Below are 20,717 nucleotides of genomic sequence, written 5' to 3' on the forward strand. Positions count from 1 at the left end.
AACTAGAATGTGGATATAGGAGGCAGGGAGGCTTACATTCATACCCTGACTCTTACCCTTTAATATAGTTTATCATGTTCCTTAATCTGTGAACATTTGCTTCTTTACCTATAAAGGGGGGATAACAGGCCTTACTTGAGGATTAGTAGTAGTTTATGTAGAGTACAAACATGCAGTAGGTGCTCACTAAATCACCTTTGTGTTATTGTATTAGTTACTGTAATGAGAAAAATGCACTTGGCTGTGTCCATATCCTGCTTAATTTCAGTACTGGGCAATGATTCCCTCTATCCTTACCCGTAATTTTCTCTTAACAATAAGGACTTACTAGTGGGTAAAATAATTTATTATTCTAAGTAGCTTTGGGTGTTCTAAGTTCAATGAAATTGTCAGTGATGATAACCAAGGAAAGCTCATGAGCAGCATATTAAAATTTCTGAATTCTTTCATTGTGCTTAAGATGGAGAGTTTAATATTTTTAAGAATAAGGGAAAAAGAAGCTAACTTTCATAAAAGGATGCATGCAGTCTTTTTAAGGATGGCAGAAATGGGTAATGTTTAAAAATTATTCTTGGAAAGAATAACCAAGTATATTCCTGCTCTTACATTACAATGATATTTTATTAGGCAAGGCATGCATGTATGCGTCTATTTTTCATCCTGAAAATGCAAAATATTCAGAGATCACTACTGGTTGATATGATGGCAGAAATATTTACGGTTCTGTGCTGGCTATAAAGGTAAACAAAATAACCTGAATTAAATAAGTAACATATGTAAATCTGTTTTAATAAACTGAAAAATACTGCATAAAATATAATGTATTATCATCAGTCAACTAACTGTTGATATTCATAAGTGGTACCAAAGTGCCACATGGGTTGAGGTCTATATGGACAGATTATGCCTTAGAGGTTTGGGCACGAGTGAAATTGGGAATAGTTTTGTTGCATTCCTGATGTCACTAATATTAAAACATCCCCAAATATGAAACCATTAAGCTTCTTAACACTTCTAAGAAACCAGTTCATAAAATAGTAGGAGCACTTTACCTTTTACTAAATATTTGAGGCTTTAGAGGGACTAATCCTGGCCAAGCCTGAACTCCAATTCTATGGTACTTGCCCTTTGTCAAGAGTTTCATTTTTGAAGATCAATTTGTTCATTTGTTCTTCCCATGAAGAAAAGATAGAATTTGTTCCTCGACATCATGACCAACATTTATCTATTTATGTTGGCAGCATCCAAGAAGTTACTGTTTATAGGTTCAGTCTATGCTGCTAGCCGAGAATGTTATCAAGTCATTACCTGCATTTATGTAATTTCTAGTTCATTCACTGTTAATATCCTCAAGTAGATATTCGACGCTTATTTTGAAAGTGGTTAAAACATTTTTACTTTCTTAACTAGAAACTAGATATAAACAACCAGATTTCAAAAATTTTAAGCATCTGTTTCTGCCGTAGATAAACAGTGCTGAGACTTTGGTCTGTGGTTGCAGCCATGGTTATGGCAACGTGTCGTTGAGAATTCGTACTTTGGTATTTATTTTGGCCTATAAGCTATTCATTTGTACTGTGAACTAGATCATGTGCTTCTAACTGTCAGTAAGCTGAATGCATTTCAAGTCAATTTACTAAAATAGTTACTGTTAAGTGGTGTATTTGGACAGAGTTGACACCTTTGACATTTTCTACAATGGCAAAAATAACTGTATTTAAGGGAATGATTTATGAATGTTGGGTGCCTACAGAGCTTCCATTTGATTATGGTTTTTACTTTAGCTGCTGAAACTCTTTCCACAAATTGCTGAAAGGACAGCTAATTAGTGCTGTGTGATCGGATATTTAACACAGATAAACAGCACACAGAAATGCATAAAAACATAATATCAATCTAAAATCTGTGATCTTCTTGTTGCTCCTTAGCATTGTTTTTGTCTAACAAGAGGAGAATAGTTGAGATCACAGCAGACACAGGGAAAGTAAGGAAGAGAGAGTAAGACTGATAGTGTAGAACTGCCTTTATGAAACACACATTATTTGGTATAAATAAGGAAAGCAACTTGCAATGATTAAAAAGTATTTTGAATCCTGAGTTGTCTTCTAGATTGCTGGCCTCTATTAAAAACTTCTTAAAATAATAGATAGCTTTAATTCTTCAAGCAAAAGAAAAATTATATCATCTCAGATTTTCCATGTTTGTTATATAGATGTGATTTGACTATGGGGAAAAAAAAGAGAGCAAAATCTCTTGTATTGCAAGTTTTAAATGTACCAGGCTAAGGTTTACTTAATTAGAACCTCCAGGCAATAAAGGAGCCCTCTTTAAAATTCTGTGATTCTTAATATGCTAAATAATGCAAAGCTTCGACTCTTCAAGCATGAGACACACATCTGGCAGTTTAACATTTAAATTACAGGAGGAAGAAATTCCTCACTTCAGTAGTAATTTTCTCAAAGAAAAGAATAGGAAATGTATTACAACTACATTTAATTTCTTTTTAGATTTCCATCCTGTCTAATTGCAGACATTTTTCTAGGTTTTCTGTATTTCTATTTTTTACACATATTTTCTGTACATTTTACTCATCTTTAATTTGAGATGCTCTTCACTATTAGAGCTCTTGAAAAACTGCGGTGTATTTTACTTAGATTGTTTTGAGAAATCCATCTGATCTCTAAGAACAAAGACAGTGGTTTAGAAAATAAAAGGAAAATAAAATTTCAGAGACCCACGAAAATATTACTAACAAAAAGGCAACGTTTTTCAGTTAGTTCCACTTTCAGGCTTTAGTTTTCTTCAGTATTAATGTTTTCTCTGTTTTGTCATTTTCTGGCTGTTCTTCGTGCAAAAGTTACTATAAGCAGTATTCTTTCTTTGCATTTCTCCAAAGGACAGTGTCAGATCCTTGATTAATTTTACAAAGGTCATTTGGAAAAAACCATTAAAAATATGCCAAGTAAAAGAGATTAGCACAACACAGGGAAAACACACTTTTATAAACATGTGCATTTATATATAGATAGGGTACTGAAACATCATACAGTTTTTTTTTTTTTTTGCGGTACGCGGGCCTCTCACTGTTGTGGCCTCTCCCGCCGCGGGGCACAGGCTCCGGACGCGCAGGCTCAGCGGCCATGGCTCACGGGCCCAGCCGCTCCGCGGCACGTGGGATCCTCCCGGACCAGGGCACGAACCCGTGTCCCCTGCATCGGCAGGCGGACTCTCAACCACTGCGCCACCAGGGAAGCCCCATCATACAGTTTTGACAAGTGTTTTCCTTGTGCACCTCATGTATTATTAAAAATATGACTGTTCCATTTATTTTTTCTGGGTGATCCCAGCTGACACACTCCAAAGGCATTAGCAGGTTACTGTTATTTGTAAACATTTCATCTTTTTCTCAATATAAGATGATCTGATAATTAAATTGAGTAGTGCTTCCATAAAATAAAGTGGACTTTCAAAGTAATTAACCTATATTTGTATTACTAACACATAAACATGGGTGCTAGTTAGCCTGTGACCAATTTATGTATCCATTCCTACTTTTAATTAAAAAATAAACAACACTGCAACTTCCAGTTTTAGCTATGGCAGAGTAGCTGGTACCAGACTAGCTCTTCTTTTACAATCAGCCATTAAACTGGAGAGAACATATGAAGCATGTTAATGTTTTAATTGTCATGGAGCATTGGCCATCAGAAAGCACAAGACTTGCTGATCCCAGAGAGAAGAGAAACTTTTGAGGAAAACCCTGGTTGTCTACCTGGGCAAAAATTCTGACTCTAAAGCAGTGAAGCAAAATGCAAGCAGAGAAAGTCCCACTGAGCTGAGACAAAGTAGCTAGAATCTGCAGAGTGAGAAAGAGCAGGGAGCTGTGCAGAGACAAGCCCAGAAATCAGGACAGGGACCACGCCCCAGCCATGAGTCCTTAGCTGAGGGTAATGCTGTACATGACCACAGTGAGAACAACGGAGGTTTGCTAAGTGACGACTATGGACCTGAGAGAAGAACAGCGATAACTAGAGTTGGAACAGAGGTAGCATTCAAGTCAGGAGAGTCATGTTAATACCTCATTTTCAATTTGACAGCAAACTGAGAGGCCAAAAGTCTGCATATTAGGAATAAAGACCATGCTCTAGAGAGGCTTATTTTAAGCCTAAAACAAAGCTCTGACAGTAATGGTAGAGGAGTTAGAGACCTGAAGTTGAGTTCTGGTAAGTTAGAGTGGCTTGGAAACTCTTAGTTTTTCACAGAAATGCTAAAACAAAATGTAAATTTAGGGACTTCCCTGGTGGTTAAGAATCTGCCTGCCAATACAGGGGACACAGGTTCGAGCCCTGGTCCAGGAGGATCCCACATGCCACGGAGCAACTAAGCCTGTGCACCACAACTACTGAGCCTGCACTCTGGAGCCCACGAGCCACAACAACTGAAGCCCGTGAACCACAACTACCAAGCCTGTGCTCTAGCGTCTATGCGCCACAACTACTGAAGCCCACACACCTTAGAGCCCGTGTGCCCCAACTACTGAAGCCCACATGCCTAGAGCCCATGCTCCACAACAAGAGAAGCCACTGCAATGAGAAGCCTGAGCACCTCAACGACGAGCAGCCCCCGCTCACCGCAACTGGAGAAAGCCTGCACACAACAACGAAGACCCAACGCAGCAAAAAAAAGAAAGAAAGAAAAAATGTAAATTTAAGCCTACGCAAGTTTAATAAAATTAGCCAGTAATTGAACTGTGTACTAGGAAAAAAATATGAACATCTTTCCAAGGAAGATAACAGAATCCAGAGTCTCCTACAGTTCTACAGTGTCCATTATATAATCTATAATTATTAGACATGCAAAGAAACAGGAGAATATAGACCTTAGACAGGGAAAATAGTGAATAAAAATAACTGTAAGATGATTCAGATATTAAATTTAGCAGGAAAAACCATTAAAACATCCATTCTAAACATGTTCATAATTTCTTAAAAAGCACTTTCAAATGATTAAAGGATAGTATGGTTTTAATGAATGAATAGTCAGGTCATCTCAGCAGAGATATGGACACTATAAAATTGTAACCAAATGGAAGTTTCAGAACTGAAGAATCCAAGAATTAAAAGAAATTAACGAATTTGAAATACAGAAAAGAAAAAGCTGGGAGAAAAACGAAGAGAGACTCAGAGACCCATGGGGCTATATCACATAGTTTTACATCCATACAATGGGAATCTTAGGTAAGAAAAGAGGGTCATAAAATGGAAGAAAATATGTATTAAAAAAGTGATGATTGGAAATCCCCCAAATTTGATGGAATATATTGACTCATAGATTGAATACTCTCAGTGAACCCCAAAAGAATAAATACAAGGGAAGCTACACTTAAAAATATCATAATGAAGCTGCTGGACACAGTTAAACAAAGTTAAAGCAAAAATCTTGAAAGTAGACAGAAGGAAAAGAACCCACATTACAAAAAGGGGAACAGTGACCTGAGAAATGATGGACATTATCATCTGAAACAATGGAGACCCGAAGTCAATGTAATGACATATGTAAAATGCTAAAAAATGTCAATTCAGAAATCTGTATCCAGCAAAAAATCCTTCATGAATTGAGGTTGATATAAAGACATTTTCAGATGAAGCAAAGGTACAAGAATTTTTCTTCAGCGACCAGCACTATAAAAAACTTAGAGAATGTTCATGAGGCTGGCTGGGTCATCTTTAGGGAGGAAAAGTTTTCCAAAGCATGCAGACAGGGAGATCGTGTCCTCAACATTTTACACGCTGGAAAGCTCACTTAGAAACATAAACAAAGGCAATTCCAAAGGGCTGAGGATGGCAGCCTTTAATCCCTAGAGGGAGAGAAGAGGACAGGCAGCAAGGCTGTGACTGCTCATGGTATATGATACATGTGTACTTTTTAAAAAAAGATTTTGGGTCAACCTCTTGGTAAGAGCTGTGGCTCTATTAAGGTATTCCAGTCTCTAGCAGCTTCTGGGCCGGGGTATTTGTCACAAGATGCTGGGGATAGGCCTTAGCACTTGGGCTCATTGAAGTGAGAGGTCAAGCCAATGGATTGAGAGTCGTAAAGGTAAAGATATACCTGCTTATGCACTATCTTTCTTTGTTTATAATTTAAGAAACATTTGTTGAGGAGGCATTCCATTTCAGGCACTGTGCTGGACATAATAGGAGAAAGAAAGATGAGCAAAACACATTATCTGCAAGGAATTTTTGATCTAGAGCAGTAGTTCTCAATTGGGGATGTTTTGCTCCCCAAAGGACATTTGGCAATGTCTGGAGACATTTTTAATTGTCTCCAACTAGGGGAGGGTTGGGGAGGTAAAGGGTGCCTTTGGCATCTAGTAGGTAGAGGCCAGAGATGCTGCTAAACATCCTACAAAACACTGGACAGCCCCCAAACAAAGAGTTAACCAATCTAAAATGTCGCTCATGCTGAAGTTGAGAAACCCTGATATAAAACAAGTCTTGCAAAAGATGATAAAGGTAGCTCAGGTGAGAAGTGTTGGGTACACACAGATAACAGAACTGTCTAGTCTCAAGGTTTTATAATGGAATACTGGTGTGAGGCACAGAGAAATTTCTTTGAAAACTTGATCACAGAAACATAGCTGAGGATAAAGAATCCTACCGGGAAAGCAGATCAGACACAGCTGCTGCTTGTAAATTGCATCCCCGTGGTGTGGCCAATGGTAAAGTTCTACTTGAAGTTCATGCATTGACTGAATTAAAACTGGGAGCATAGAACAACTTAGAGCCTCCAGAGAATTCCTTCTTTTACCCCCATTTGTCAGGCTTTATATAAACTCTTAGATTTCAGCAGTGTAAGCTTACATATCCTCTGAAGTACAAATCTATAATATTTTTTTGCACCTTTTGTTTTTAACCCTAGGAAGCATTTCTAATAAAATTGGTCCCTGCCCTATGGACCGTGATCTCAATCTCTCAAAAGAAGACCATGAATTACACAATAAGGTAAGATGAAGGCTATAGAAGTTGGTTTTGACCATGAAAACGACGGTCCTGATTATTAACTATGATTTCTTAAAATATATTTCCAGGTAGAAAGTAATTTGGTCATCAAAGCAGGTTTTGAAGTGCAGGGCATAGTAAAGCAGCTGACGTTTGTGAAATCAGTAATGCTAATAATTTTTTATTACATCCGAATCAGACTTCTTTAAGCAGTTGAAGACTTTAGTTAAATTAACCAGTCTACAAGACCCTTTCCATCTTGGGCAGGGTGATTAGAAAACGTGCTGATTGTACTGTATTTATTTGGCATGATCATGGCTGCCATGAAATCTATCCAGAAACTATCCTGATGAAGTTATATAAATTACATAGCCTGGGTTTCCAAACGTTGGTTAAATTAATTTTACTGGTGTTACTGGATCCCGTTTTTTGATATTAAACCATTTCCAAAATCTTTATCTATATAGACCAAATGACTTCGAGTTTTAAGTATTCAGAAAATTTAGCCTGGCTAGAAAATCAAAGTAAAAGGATTTCTCTCCAACCCTGCCCTTTCTCATATAAATTATCTGAATTATTATCTTTATACTCCAGTATGCTGACTAAATTAATACAGGTCTATAGAGCCAACTTTCATGCCATTCTCTAAAGACTGATTTTAAATAAACCTTGTTGCCACCTCTAAATAGTGGACAGCCATCTAATCAAATAAATGTTTTTTTTTTTAAAGGTACATTTTTTTTGTTAGGAAGATGTTGGGGGTAGGAGTTTATTAATTAATTTTATTTATTTTTGCTGTGTTGGGTCTTCGTTTCTGTGCGAGGGCTTTCTCTAGTTGTGGCAAGCGGGGGCCACTCTTCATCGCGGTGTGCGGGCCTCTCACTATCGCGGCCTCTCTTGTTGCGGAGCACAGGCTCCAGACGCACAGGCTCAGTAGTTGTGGCTCACGGGCCTAGTTGCTCCGTGGCATGTGGGATCCTCCCAGACCAGAGCTCGAACCCGTGTCCCCTGCATTAGCAGGCAAACTCTCAACCACTGCGCCACCCCAAATAAATGGGTTTTTAATGTCTAGATGACTACTTAACAGCATTTACAATTACAGTTGTTTTTGTACTGCAGAAGAAGAAAGTTTAGAAATCAAAAGTTTAGTGAAATTTGTAACAGTGAAAGATAACATTCACTGAGTGCTAGGAAATTACTAGAGGCCAGAAAATGTTCTCAGGTCCTTCACATCGAATGACTGTCTTATTCTCACAACAAACTAATGGGATAGATACTGCTATTGACATATTTTCTATATTTAGCAGGTGAGAAAAATAAGGCATGAGAGATGGAGCAACTTAGCCAAAAAAAAAACATTGTTGACAAGTGTATAGCTGGGCTTTGAACCAGTCTGTTTCTAGTATCCATATTTGTATCCATCATGAAATAATACTTCAAAAAGTTGTTTATTTCTTTGTCCTTTCAGCCAGGTGTATGTTTTCTAGTTCTTGGGTCTTATAACCTTAATTTAAGGGATAGCTTATGGAAACCAAGGACAATTTGCTACGAAGGAAAAAAGCTTACATCCTTTATACATATTATGTATTAGGCACTTTTATGTATACTTTTGGGGAGGCTAAAGGAAGGATACATCTATGAGATTTCTAGGATATTGTGGATCTAATATTAGCATTTTAAATATTTTTGTAAAATTTTCATGTCATTTGTTGATCATAAATTTTGAGATTAGAAGAAAGACTGAATTAAGTAAGATGAGAAAGAATGCAATCCCTCAGAAAACCTAAAATTCTTCCCTGTGTTTTCTGAGTTTACCGTTCAATTCAGGAGTTCTCTTTTTCATTTTATTTTTAATGTTATACTCCCCAAATTGCTAGTCAGTTGTTTGGAGGAGTAAGCTCTTCCCTGGGGGTCAGGCACTTCGGGAAGGTGTCTTAACTCTGAACTGCTTTAGGAAGCAGCTTTGTGCCTGCTGGTAATACGTCTTTGTAACATCAGTGCTGTGGGAAGACAGAGCCAGAAGTACACCCAAGTTGCAAGTGACTGAGTACAAGGGAGGTTATACCATCTACTACATCTAAATCTGAGACCCTCTAGGCCAATTTAAGTGTGTTCTTTTTTTCCCCTCATCTTCTCATAGTAATAGGAATTAATTTGAATCTTCAACTACTATTAAAGACTCTAACCCAGGCAATTGATAGGGTGGCTGTGGGAAAACTGAGGTTAATATTGAACTTCACATGTGAAGCATTCATTTTTCAAATAACACGGAGCCAGAAAACAATCAAAATGTGTGGTCCAAAGTGGTCAGAGGTGTTAGTTGTCATCCAGAGGGCGGAAACAGAAACCCAAGGGGTTAGTTACCCGAGGGGTCTCTCTGGGTGAATCCTGAGCTACCAAGCCAGGAAGAAGCACCTTGCTTCTCCCTGGATACTGCTAATAGAAAGCCTGTCCTGAAAAATTCTCTGGAACACACATCAGAAACGAATTAAAGAAAGGGGAAATAGTATTCTTGCTGGATGGTCTCAGGATTTAGGCTGGATTTGATTTGGAGCTGTGGGTTTTTATTTTTTAGATGAAAATAACAACACTGATGGAACTGAACATGATGTCATATTTATTTGCTTTGTTACTTCAGACGCACCTGGTGTTTGTTGTTGTTATCGATGACTTGCAGTTCTGTGATCCTATTAACACAAGCCTCTTAGCACCGTACGTCCACCCCAAACTGTCCTCCCCTGCCTTCTTAAAGAATGGTGCTGTTCACTTCTGATCTTCCCAGGGCAGTTCAAAAGCATTCATAATCCTCAGGATTCAGCTCTTTATTCACTATTTCCTCTTTCTAAGGCTCTCTCTTTTGATGAAACAATCCCCTTGCTCTTCATCTGGCCAGATGAACAGTGCTCCCCAGAGCTCTGCACAAAGACCCTGTAAAGAGTTTGGGGAAAAAATGCTGCTGCCAAGTGGAGCTTAATTGTGCCAGAGCCGCAGTGCTTTTCCACTGCACTGGTGCCACTGACCTGTGAACTGCAAGCTCTCTTTCTTTGCACAAAGACTTACCTTCTCATCGGTCCCGTCATCATCACCCTTCTTCATTAACCACATGGTCCATGGAAGGAATTATTGCTAAGGGGTAAAAACCTCTAAACGACAAGGTAGGAACCCTGGGCTTTGCTTTCTATCATATAACACAATTAAATGGGTCTTTCATTTCATGAGCTGGGCAACTTTTTTTTTTTTTAAGCAATTTATTTTTGGCTGCATTGGGTCTTCGTTGCTGCATGTGGGCTTTCTCTATTTGCGGCGAGCAGGGGCAACTTTGAGACTTAATATCTTGTCTTAATATCTTAATATTATCTTAATATCTTAATATTAATAAATTAATATCTCAAGACCTAAGTCTTCCTATAGTATTTTCTACTAGGCAGCTTCTCAGAAATGCTGTAATAAATGCACAATAAAGGATGTTAAATGTTCCCTCGATCACCCACGCTATATATTGCACTGTACCAGATGCTACTTATATCCTTAATATCCTAAAGCATGTTAAGTTCTATCCTTTACATCCCCAGAAAGAATTTTATCGCCATTATATCACTTTGTCTTCATAAAAAATCCTGCGATCTATGCAAGACAAATATTATCTCCATTTTTCAGATTAAAAAACTCAAATTCATGGACTTTAAATAATTTAAGTTTCCAAAGTAGCGAGAACACTCGAATGAGAGTCTTCTGACCATCACTTGTTGGCCCTGTTGACTGCAACACAATACACTTTAGTTTCTGAAAATTCTTTAAAACACTCCTTGGCTCTCATTTTTTGTTGTGTTTGAAAGAGTGCGTGTGTATTGCTTCCTCATTGATGCTGTATTTGAATGGCCATCCTCACACACCAGATTTTCAGCTCATGAACTTGAAAATCGTATTCTGAATTCTAGCAATTTATATTTACATATTTGCTGGTGGTTTCTGCGATTGGTCAGACTCTGAGCAGCCATACAGATAATATGTGAAACGCGCCATTCCAGAACAAATTTGCACCACCAATTTCTCCTTTAAAGGATAGATATTCATCTTTCTAAAGACAATGCTGTTGGAAGACTTTATTATTATTATTTTTTAATAACGATGTTCTTTGGCTTCAGGGACTTAAAGTTGTAATGGGCCAGAGGATCTATTTTCTGTCTTTAAATGTTGATGATATCCTATTTAATGTACTAGCTGTCGGGCATAGATTCAAGATAGGAATTTGTGCTTGGTCGATCAGATTGTTGAGTGTATTCAATGTGAACATTCATTCAGGCTCACACACTCCGGTACTCACTCACCTGGGAATTTTGCTGTACATATTTATATCTTTTTGGATTTAAAACTCTTATTTTCTTTAGGTTTTTGCTCCTCTTTGGGTTCATTTCTTTGGAGATGAGCAAGTGTCTGTGACTTTATGTCTTCCAAAACACCCATTGGAAGGAATTTTTAGCACGTTAAGTTAAACATTCTTTAAAGGAAATCCAAAGGTTCAGAAAACTTTTGTTATTTTTAGAGTTAACAGGTGTTTTTCTTTGTGACTGAGCAACTTGAGGTAGTCCATTCTCATTGTAATATAAGTACTTAATGAAGTGACTTCTAATAACTAATTCTTGAGTATTTACTATGTGCTTATTACCATGTTAGGAGTTGTGAAAGATACATGGAAATATATACTACATACCATTTTTACCATGAATTTAGTTGAACAATCAAGATAGATATTAACCGATTAACCAAATAGAAAGCAGTTTAATATACTATATCATAGAACACCTATTTTTTAACAAATCAGGAGGTTTGGTGGGTAAACCAAATCCTTGGTATAATTCTTGATAGCCGTTTCAACTTTCTATTTAGTAAAACTGAATAAAGTATCTAAACATCTCATAAATAAATGCCATCTAATTTAAAGTTTAAATACCTACAAAAGCATATTTTTAGCAATCAGGTAAGGTGTGCAAATCAAATATGTTTGTTTAGTTGGGACAATTCAGAGCTCTCATATATTTTAAAGAATTTTGACACACTTTAACTTACTCAGGAATGGAGCAATTAAAAATACCAACAGTAAATAGTCTGATTAAAAGTACCTTTATTGGCACAGGAGCTGTAGAGTCTGAGAAAGATAAAAAAGACCACAACCAAAGGTACCTTCAATTGATGGCTCTCATAAATGAATTTTGTTCTTAAGGTGATCAAATCAATCAATTTTATAATAAAAGAAATGAGCCTTGTAGAGATTTGATGACACATCTATTTCACCTGAGCTTCACTCCAGGGTTTTCCTGGTTACTACCACCTGTGCATCCCAAAAGCATTCTGCAATTGCAAAATATTTCAGCTACAGACTTGTGCTAAAACTGGTATGAATTGATATCAAAGAATTTCAAGCAACGAGCCTCTTACAAATTATGATCAAAAACACTTGAGAAGGGTCTAAAGAAAAGGAAAGAACATTAGCACAACTATCTTATAGGTGTCAGTCATGTCTAACTTTCTTCTTCTGTAGCTAGTGGTTTACAAATGCCTTTTTGTCAGCAGTATTTTGTAATTAAATTGTATGGGATACTTCAATATATAAACAGATAAAAGTTTAACTGTTTTGGTGGAAGAGGGAAGAGTCTGTCTAGGTTAGATGCTCCCTCTCTCCCCACTCCTTCCAAAGCCGGGCTCTTCAGAATCCTTGGTTGAATTATAGGGTTTAGTTTCTCCAATGAGGCAATCTGTTTTCTGGAACCATCATCCTGGGTTACATGATTTTCTCAAGTTCTCATAAATCAGCTCCACAGACATTGTATGGTCCTGAGTTTAAATTGATGTTATTGAGACTGTGGAACTCAGGAGTTTTTGGAACCAATGCTAGCATGAAGCGGCCTGCTAAAACAAAGTAGAGGTAGGGTAGGAAGGAATCCTGGTGGCCTTTGATTCCTTTGCTCCCCTAGTCCAGAAATCCAGCTGACTCCTTGCCTTCGCAGTAGCCTGGCTGGTCAAACTTTTCTCCAAATTCCTTTCTGCTAAAAGCTAGTTCAAGCTGCATCTTCTTTACTTGCAATAGTCTGGATTTAATACAAAAACCATAACCACGGTTATGATGTTGTTGTTTTCATTCTAACAACAGTTATAGAATCTGTTCCATGTGAGATAATATGAAAATGAACATGTCACAGTCTGCCAATATAGACATGAAAATTTAGTAAGAGAATCTGGAATATAAAGCCATAATTTCAATGCAAAATCATGGCTAACCATGTTTCTGTATGACCAATGATTCCATAAGTCATTCTGGGAAAATTGTCACTGAAGCCAGGTAAACTTTCTATCTCTCCCTGCTAAAATACTGTTTCCCCCCATTTATTTAATTTCATTTCATTCTGTGAAGGAAAAATCAACTGCTTGGAAAACTGGAGAAATTGAAGATTATTCTCAGGATACATCTTATTTGGAGGAACTGGAGAAACACAGATTTTCAGTTTGGAGAGTAACTATATCCTGTCTTTCTACTTAAAAATTTAAATCCATTAAATTCAACAAGTCTTCACTCATTCTATTCTTTTATTAGTCATTTATTCAACAAATATTGCTCGCATGCTTATTACAAGCTATGTGATATGTGCCCTGATTTGGGAAAGCTCATAGTCCAATGAAATATATCTATGCTTAAACATCAGAGTAATATGATAACACTTTAGAAAAAAATGCACACATAAACACCTGGAGAACACGATGGCTTGAATTCACTTGAGAATGGCGAAGGATTTTTCAGAAAAAGTTTGAGCCAAATCTTGGGGAGAAGACTACAGTGGAGAAATACTGACAATTTGATGTGGGCAGTGTCCAGAGATGGAGGTGGGAGGATGGCTGGGGCTGATACACATTCCAAACCTTAGTTCACTTAAGATCTAAGCAGATCATAGTTACTGCTCTCTCTTCCTGGCGATGTGTATACAGGTGTATCTGTCTATGCAAGCGTACGTATAACAAACATGAAAAAATACATAGAAAAGTGAGCAGTGGAGCTTCTCAGAGGTAACGATTACAGGATTTTTCAGTGGTGGGATTCATCAAGGATGAGGGAAGGAACCACAGTAAGTGGCTCTGTGACACGTGGAGTAACCTAGGAAACAGGAAGAAATGGAGTAGCCTGTCAAAGTCGTCTCCTCCAAACCACGGCCTCTCTGCTCTTCAAGATCCATGTTCTGAATGGTTTTCCCCCTGGGAATTTATCTGCCATATGATTTGGTTCCTGAAGATTTTTCTCTTACTCTTCCATCCTGGAACTATTATCAGGAGGAATGGTAGCAGCTCAAATTTCCTTTATCCAGAGTCACATTTTTACAAGTCCTACTGGTTTTCACTTAAATGCAAAAGTCTCAATAATTTCACCAGTGCTTTCCTGAAGCAGCTGAAGTACGGTCTTCAGGTTAACCAATGAGTTGTTCTCTTGATCAAGAGATGCAGGCTTGTGCTTAAGAAACAGGGAGATTTGCATTTCTCTAATGATTAATGATGTTGAGCATCCTGTCATGTGTTTGTTGGCAGTCTGTATATCTTCTTTGGAGAAATGTCTATTTAGGTCTTCTGCCCAGTTTTGGATTGGGTTGTTTGTTTTTTTGTTATTGAGCTGCATGAGCTGCTTATAAATTTTGGAGATTAATCCTTTGTGAGTTGCTTCATTTGCAAATATTTTCTCCCATTCTGAGGGTTGTCTTTTGGTCTTGTTTATGGTTTCCTTTGCTGTGCAAAAGCTTTGAAGTTTCATTAGGTCCCATTTGTTTATTTTTGTTTTTATTTCCATTTCTCTAGGAGGTGGGTCAGAAAGGATCTTGCTGTGATTTATGTCATAGAGTGTTCTTCCTATGTTTTCCTCTAAGAGTTTGATAGTTTCTGGCCTTACATTTAGGTCTTTAATCCATTTTGAGCTTATTTTTGTGTATGGTGTTAGGAAGTGATCTAATCTCACACTTTTACATGTACCTGTCCAGTTTTCCCAGCACCACTTATTGAAGAGGCTGTCCTTTCTCCACTGTACATTCCTGCCTCGTTTATGAAAGATAAGGTGACCATATGTGCGTGGGTTTATCTTTGGGCTTTCTATCCTGTTCCATTGTGGATAAAGAAGATGTGGCACATATATACAATGGAATATTACTCAGCCATAAAGGGAAACGAAGTTGAGCTATTTGCAATGAGGTGGATAGACCTAGAGTCTGTCATACAGAGTGAAGTAAGTCAGAAAGAGAAAGACAAACACCGTATGCTAACACACATATATGGAATTTAAGAAAAAAAATGTCATGAAGAACCTAGGAGTAAGACAGGAATAAAGACAGAGACCTACTAGAGAATGGACTTGAGGATATGGGGAGGGGGAAGGGTAAGCTGTGACAAAGCGAGAGAGAGGCATGGACATATATACACTACCAAGCGTGGAGTGGATGGCTGGTGGGAAGCAGCTGCATAGCACAGGGAGATCAGCTGGGTGCTTTGTGACTGCCTGGAGGGGTGGGATAGGGAGGGTGAGAGGGAGGGAGACGCAGGAGGGAAGAGATATGGGAACATATGTATATGTATAACTGATTCACTTTGTTATAAAGCAGAAACTAACACACCATTGTAAAGCAATTATACTCCAATAAAGATGTAAAAAAAAAAAAAACAGGGAGATGCAAGAGGGAGGAGAAGTGGGAATATACGTATATGTATAGCTGATTCACTTTGTTATACGGCAGAAACTAACACACCATTGTAAAGCAATTATACTCCAATAAAGATGTTAAAAAAAAAAAAAAGGAAGAAACATCAGGCAGGAAGGGAAGTCAAAAAGCCCAGGAAACAAGAAATATGCATGCCTCTTCCAGGAAAAAAAAAGTAGATAAGAAATGCAACTTTCAAATAATAAAAAGACAAGCTCCCTGTCCTTAAGAAACTCTTGTTTGTGATGGTCTCTATGGGGAGGGTGACAAGTACATTAATTCAATAAAATAACTTCCAGAGCAGAAGTACCAAGTGCTCAGTATGGTGTGCAGATAGGAGAGCTGGAGCTTCTGTTGAACCATGTGCAAAATTCTCAGTCCCTGTCTGAAGCTCTCAGGCTCCCAGCTCCCACGTTTGTCCCTGTTGCCTCTCCACGCTTTCTCTGATGACTCAGCTCTCTGTTGGGATGACTTTTTAGAGTCCAGTGTATGCAACTTCACAATGTCACTTTTACTTTACACATAAAGTTAAAAAGCTTCAGAGTTTCCAAGGATCTCAGAGCTTCAGTTTCCAATAGATCTTTTTTTTTTTTTTTGCGGTACGTGGGCCTCTCACTGTTGTAGCCTCTCCCGTTGCGGAGCACAGGCTCCGGATGCGCAGGCTCAGTGGCCATGGCTCACGGGCCCAGCCGCTCCGCGGCATGTGGGATCCTCCCGGACCGGGGCACGAACCCGTGTCCCCTGCATCGGCAGGCAGACTCTCAACCACTACGCCACCAGGGAAGCCCCTCCAATAGATCTTTTAAGAAGCAATTCTCAGGCATTGCTCCTTTAGTAGGTAAACTCATTATCTAAGTCTTGATGAGGGACTGGCAAGTATAACCACCAAGACAGATTCTGCCCTCTGTCTGTTTTTGTAAATAAAGTTTAATTGGAACTCAGACACACCCCTATGGTTACATATTATCTTTGTTTTTCTCTATAATGGCAGAATTGAATAGTTGGGGCAAGGACAGTACAGTCCACAAAGTTTAGAATATTTACTTCCTAGCTCTTTACCAAAAAAGATTTTTCACCCTTCCTCTATCCTGACCTCAGTGTTTCTCTATTGTTCTCTCGTGATTAAGCAGGACACAGCATGGGAAGCTCGTCTCTGTTCCGTGTCTGAGGCTTTAGCTGAGGCAGCTCCAATACCTGGCGTCTGGCTTGGATTCCTTAATTGAGGCTGTACGTCTGAAACCTCACTTCCTGCTCTCAACTGAGCTTCTCATTTTTCCACTTCTCTCCCTTGATGCTTGGGCTTCCTCTCAGCTTATTGCCTGGGTTCCAAGTAGCATCTTTCCAAGCAGAGAAGGTGGGAACTGCAGATCTCTTAAGGTCAAGCCTTCAAAGTTACACAGTGACTCCCACTGTATTCTGTTGGTCAAAACACATCACAGGGGCTTTCCTGGTGGCGCAGTGGTTGAGAGTCCGCCTGCCGATGCAGGGGACACGGGTTCATGCCCCGGTCCGGGAAGATCCCACATGCCGCGGAGTGGCTGGGCCCGTGAGCCATGGCCGCGGAGCCTGCGCGTCTAGAGCCTGTGCTCCACAACAGGAGAGTCCACAGCGGTAAGAGGCCCGCATACCGCAAAAAACAAAACAAAACAAAACAAAACAAAAAAAACAACACATCACAGGGCCAGACGGGCAGAATAGACTACATCTCCTGATGCCAAATTGGGAAAGTGACATGCAAAAGAACAAGCTGGGCTGGGAGATATTGCGTAGCCATCTTTGGAAACATAGCCTATCACATTCTGCTTCATTCATTTCTGTGTGCACAAGCAAATAAAAAGCAATGAAAGAGTGTAGGTTTTGTGGAGAGACCTGGGCATGGATTCCCTTTTTGCTGCTGCCATGTAACATTGAATCAGTTAAACTCTCTGAGGCTGTTTTCTCCTGTATGAAATTGGAATAAAAATAGCTATATGGTGGGACTTTATGTTTTTTGTGAAAACTGAGGGATAATATATATAAGACAGCCTGTATAGTCACTGGAACATTTAGTTTTTTAATAAAGGCAACTAATATTAACATTAATAATAATAAATTTTGAAGAGAATGTCTTTTCCAAAGGTTAAAATGGAGGGCATTTGTCACCTGAGGATGACACGTCTGCTTTCCTTTCTGTTCTTCAAACACACCACGGTCTTTAACACATCAGAACCTTTGTACTTGATGCCTCCTTCATCTGGAATGTTCTCTCAGTTCTTAGTAGGATGGAAGGCTTAGATTTTACCTCCTAGGGAAGCCTTTCCTCACAATCCTATATAAAGTAGTACCTGCCCCTCTCTGGTTATTTACTTTCTCATCACCTTGTTTGTCTCCTTTAAAGTACTTACCACAATATAAGTTAATATTTATATGTGTTCCACTTATTTCCATGTTTCTGCTTCCTCTCTCTGAAAAGAAGCTGTAGGCAGGCAGAAACCCTTCTTGTCTGGTCACTCCTGGGTCTCCGGCCCTAGTTCTCAAATACCTAGTTTATAATAGTCAACCAGTAAATGTTTATTGGGTGAATGAATGAAAGGATAACTGAGTGGTCACTCAGCTTGTCTCTCTCCCAACCTCCTTGGTTGTCCTACCTGTCTGTTTACTCCCAGTCTCTCCCTTCTCTTGAAATTGCTATCATTAAAAAACAAAAAGTAACATGGGATAATTAACCACTCTAAACGTTTCTTTTTAAACCAGGGTTGAGGATATGGGGGCTGCTGAGACCTCTATAAACCTGTGTTTTAAATGGTCTGAGATACAATCTGAACAATTTCCTTGATGTTTTATTAGATCTGGTAAATCATTTATTGGGGCAGCCTTTACCTAAATCCTCTCCAAATCCCCATAAAATTCATTTAACACAGAATACTCTCCTACCCAGCTGCAAAGATATATATGATATCGTGTGGGAAGTTTCTGCTGCTCTAGTGCAGTAAGTTTAAGTGTAGGTATTTTCTTTTTCTGTCTTATATGGTCTACCCTTTCCTCTTCCCCCAACCCCCCCACCATGCCTCGTTTAAACATGCTGATGTTGGTAAACTTGGTAGATTGTTAAGGTTTCAGTAAATCACAGCTTCCATTCTTTTTTTTGATGTATAAGACCTTTAGCTAGTCGGATGCAAGTTTACATTGTTTGTAGCTGCCAATCATCTTTTTAAAAGCTTCCAAAACATAATTTTAAGACTGTTAGATTTTCTCAACCAGAAAGATAACCAACTAAGTTGCCTCTGAGTGTGTAAAAGAGAACACCATTCCAGCACATCTCACCCCAGTGGGCCTGCTGCCCGTAGTGTCAGGTGATCACAGATGAAAGTCTTCTGGACTGTTTCTGGTGGGGTTTGCATCACAGCCATCTTTTCTGGGCCTCAAAGCCTGCCCTTGCAGGATGTTTATGTTTTCTCTTTGGGATATATGCTGTTGTGAGAGGATGACTCTTCTCTTCATATTTTATTTTATATATATATATATTTTTTTAAGATCTTTCTTTCGATGTGGACCATTTTTAAAGTCTTTACTGAATTTGTTACAATATTGCTTGTTTTGTTTTTGGTTTTTTTGGCCCCAAGGCATGTGGGCTCTTAGCTCCCTGACCAGAGATCAAACCTGCACCCCCTGCACTGGAAGGTGACATCTTAACCACTGGGCCACCAGGGAAGTCCCCTTCTCCTCATATTTTAGATAACATGAGATATCCAAGGTATCCCTTGATACTTTTGTACTAGCTAGTTTATTGCCATCATTACCCCTTTGCTGGTTGGCTCTGTCTGTTACTCCCTGCACATCTTCATGCCACTCAGCATGTGGTGATTAGGTGTTCAGTAAGTCCCCTCCCCAACTAGACAGCAAGTTTAATAAGTTTCACAGGGATAGAGATTAAGTCTGTCGTGTTCTTCATGGTCTACTCACAACAATTGATAAATTACAAGCACTTAATAAATATTTATTGAATTAATACATAAAAATAAGGGTAAATTAAGAATTTTGGCATTTCCAGAAGAAGTTCTGGAGAAAAGACCAATGGGACAAAATGACTGTAGATTTTCTAGGCCAGTTTGTCTGTGGTGGCTACTGTTTCCACCTGTTCAGCATGTTTCTTCCCAGGTTCCTTCACTCACCCTCTTTTATGATTGCAGACCCTCCCCCCTTACACACATACACATACCTACATAGTCCAAGGGGTTGAGCTGTGATGTGTATTATGTTCCTAGGACAACTATGATTGATTAAGGGATGGGCACATGACCTGAACCAGGCCACGAAAGCACTTTCGCAGGATTTTATATTTTGTTACTTGGCAATAGAAATTCTATCTTCTCTCTAAGGTTTTAAGCTGGAATGATTTAAGTTTGATATTCTCTGTGGCCACGGCCACCAATTTACCATCCCTACTCCCTCTACCACCTCTTGTTCATATTTAGCATTTATAACCTATTTGAAACCAGTAGATGTAAGAGTCTCACTGATGCTTTGTAGGTGATGCATATTCTGTGCTAGTCAAACTAATAAAAGTGTGTCCTAATGAAGAACCTAGGGGTAAGACAGGAATAAAGACGCACACCTACTGGAGAACAGACTTGAGGATATGGGGAGGGGGAAGGGTGAGCTGTGACAGGGCGAGAGAGAGGCATGGACATATATATACACTACCAAACGTAAGGTAGATAGCTAGTGGGAAGCAACCGCATAGCACAGGGATATCGGCTCGGTGCTTTGTGACCGCCTGGAGGGGTGGGATAGGGAGGGTGGGAGGGAGGGAGACGCAAGAGGGAAGACATATGGGAACATATGTATATGTATAACTGATTCACTTTGTTATAAAGCAGAAACTAACACACCATTGTAAAGCAATTATACTCCAATAAAGATGTAAAAAAAAAAAAGTGTGTCCTAGAGGCTACCTCAAGTTCACATTAATGATGGATAGAATTATATGCATACCTAAGAACATGTATTTCAGGTC

The 20,717-nt window shown here is 38.8% G+C and overlaps 1 protein-coding gene across 1 annotated transcript in view; it reads left to right on the forward strand.

Annotated features, from left to right (window-relative positions):
* The window catches only part of OFCC1 (orofacial cleft 1 candidate 1), a gene marked incomplete at its 5' end in the record, with an annotated part of 268,883 nt that overhangs the window by 109,914 nt on the left and 138,252 nt on the right, over positions 1-20,717 (forward strand). Inside the window, 5 exons of the mRNA XM_032648945.1 lie at positions 6,919-7,001; positions 7,088-7,162; positions 9,574-9,710; positions 13,332-13,497; positions 18,548-18,552. Coding sequence (XP_032504836.1) covers positions 6,919-7,001; positions 7,088-7,162; positions 9,574-9,710; positions 13,332-13,497; positions 18,548-18,552 — 466 coding nt within the window. The remainder of the gene's footprint in view (positions 1-6,918; positions 7,002-7,087; positions 7,163-9,573; positions 9,711-13,331; positions 13,498-18,547; positions 18,553-20,717) is intronic.

Source organism: Phocoena sinus, chromosome 11, assembly GCF_008692025.1.
Source record: "Phocoena sinus isolate mPhoSin1 chromosome 11, mPhoSin1.pri, whole genome shotgun sequence".
NCBI lineage: Eukaryota > Metazoa > Chordata > Mammalia > Artiodactyla > Phocoenidae > Phocoena > Phocoena sinus.